Genomic DNA, 2,251 nt, shown 5'->3' on the forward strand with positions numbered 1-2,251 from the left:
TCACTGTTTCCCAAATAACACATGTCTTCTTGGAATGTGGGGGTCTAGCTCCAATGAAAGGACCTCTCTCAATTCTGTAGAAGCATGCTCTGAAGTAGAGAAAAAACAGCTGACTGGGAGTCACATGTCCTTCAAATGCTGCCGGCCACTATCCCTCATTCTTTGAATAGCCACAGAATGGGCCATCTGATAGTCCATTCCAACTCACTGTGACCTATCAATGCTTATGGAGGTAAATCTTGAAGAGAGTAGACAGGCTCATCTTTCTCCTATATTTATACCTGGGCGGATCATTAATTATCTATCAGGCAAATAAATGATTATTTTTCAACTAAGAGTAATGAAAACCTGCAAAGTCTGCTTGAATTTCTAAGTTCAACTAGTTAATAAGTTAAGGTGAAATCTATAGATTCTAAAGAAAAACATTCAATCAAATATCCAATGTTTAAATTAAAAACACTTAAGAAGCAAATTAGATATTTTGGTACGTTATTTTTACCAGAAAAAAAGCTTTTAGCACGATACTGCCATTTTCAATACTTCTCATTTTCACTCTACAAGAAAAGCCACACCTACCTCTGTGGATGATTTTCAAGTTTTCTTTTAAGTGGTTTAGTGCTTTCACAGTCTAGGGAGGAAAAAATAGACTTGTGATAAAGTGTTTCTTTATTGTTAAACCACACAACAGGTTAAGTAATACCCAAATAGTTCTGTGTAGGTTGGTTGTCCACGAAAGCGTCAATGCCCCTTTCTCTTCCTTAGTCTCTTCTTAAAAGGCAAATACAATCTGCAATTGTGTGTGCGTGTGTGTGTGTGTGTGTGTGTGTGTGTGTGTATGTATCAGTTACACAATCCTGTCAACTTGCGAAGGGGCAGAGTCTAGCCTTTCAATCAATCAAGCCACAGCCAATGAAGCCCCTGGATGGGCCTGGCCTTCTCCTGAGGATTCAGGAACTCCTCTCTTCTTCCCTGGAGGCAGAAGGCACAGGCTCTCTGCTTGTCTCCTTGTGAGACATTCCTGTTGACAAGCCACATGGAGACACACTGATAGAGCCGGAGCCATGGAACTGGAGGAGCTATGGGGAGACCCACGCCAGCCCCGAGATCCTTCCACCGCTACTGGATCTATGAGACTTTCCACCCACTGGCCTGTGATCTTCCTGCATTATTGCATGGCTGCATGAGTCTAAGGAGGAATTTATGCACTAGTATTGGACATATGGACTAATATTGGACTTTTGGACTTGACCTGGACTGGGCTGGGATGATTCTCACTATATAAGTGCTCTTTTATATAAAGATCTTTCTTATACACATATGAATGTCCATGAATTTGTTTCTGTAGTCTACCCAGACTAACTGTAAATAAATAAATATACACACGTACATATATATGTATATATGTATGTATGTATAATTTTTATTGAGTCAGGTAGGGGGTTATATTTCAGATCATCAGTTTTCTACTCAACAGCTTAAACTACTCATCAAACCTATTCTTGTGATCATTACTAGGTTATAAATTCACGAGAACATTCAATTTAACATAGAGTAATTTCGAATGTTGAGCTTAGCTTTGTATAAAGGTTGATCGCCAGGTCGGGGAACTGTTGACAAATATATAATAAAACTAGTTATGGATATATATTTTAGACAAAGTATATGATAAAATAATTTTATCTTTGATTTCTGACTTCCTGGTCACCACAAGCACAGTAAGAATAGGACTCTTGGTTCAGGCTGCCTGGACATCAATCATTTATCACTGACAAATATATAAACTTCAAAATCAAATGAATTTCTGAACTATCCTATGCTTCACTTTTATCATCTGTGAAAGTGGTAATATAGTATTTTTCATAGATGATGTTACACTTAAATGTCCTAAGATCTTGACCTGACACACATAAATAATAAACATTAGCTCAGTCATAATTCTATTATTGTTACTTTATAATTACTAGTGAATAGTAACCAACTCTTAGATATTAGTGAATTTGGTAGTAATAGAGAGGGGGGATTAAACAGATTAATATAAAATTTAAAGTATCTATCAAAAAATCAAATATCTAGTATGACCTAGTTTCTTTTAATAAAACTGTATGAAAAAGCCTATCTTCAATCAAGGTATGACAAAATAATAATTTATAAATTATCAAGGGTTCATGAGGGAGGGGAGAGCGGACAGGGAGGGGGAAAAATGAGGACCTGATGCTAGGGGCTTAAGTGGAGAGCAAATGTTTTGAGAATG

At 37.1% G+C, this 2,251-nt stretch overlaps 1 protein-coding gene across 2 annotated transcripts in view; it reads right to left on the reverse strand.

The window, feature by feature from the left end:
- Positions 1–2,251, reverse strand: part of MAP2K4 (mitogen-activated protein kinase kinase 4) — a 55,193-nt gene that overhangs the window by 21,358 nt on the left and 31,584 nt on the right. For both annotated transcript variants that reach the window (XM_004709181.2, XM_045293484.1), the window contains exon 5: positions 577–628. In XM_004709181.2, coding sequence (XP_004709238.1) covers positions 577–628 — 52 coding nt within the window. The remainder of the gene's footprint in view (positions 1–576; positions 629–2,251) is intronic.

This window comes from Echinops telfairi, unplaced genomic scaffold (genome assembly GCF_000313985.2).
Source record: "Echinops telfairi isolate 266 unplaced genomic scaffold, ASM31398v2 ScPeMD7_2010;HRSCAF=2546, whole genome shotgun sequence".
Lineage (NCBI taxonomy): Eukaryota > Metazoa > Chordata > Mammalia > Afrosoricida > Tenrecidae > Echinops > Echinops telfairi.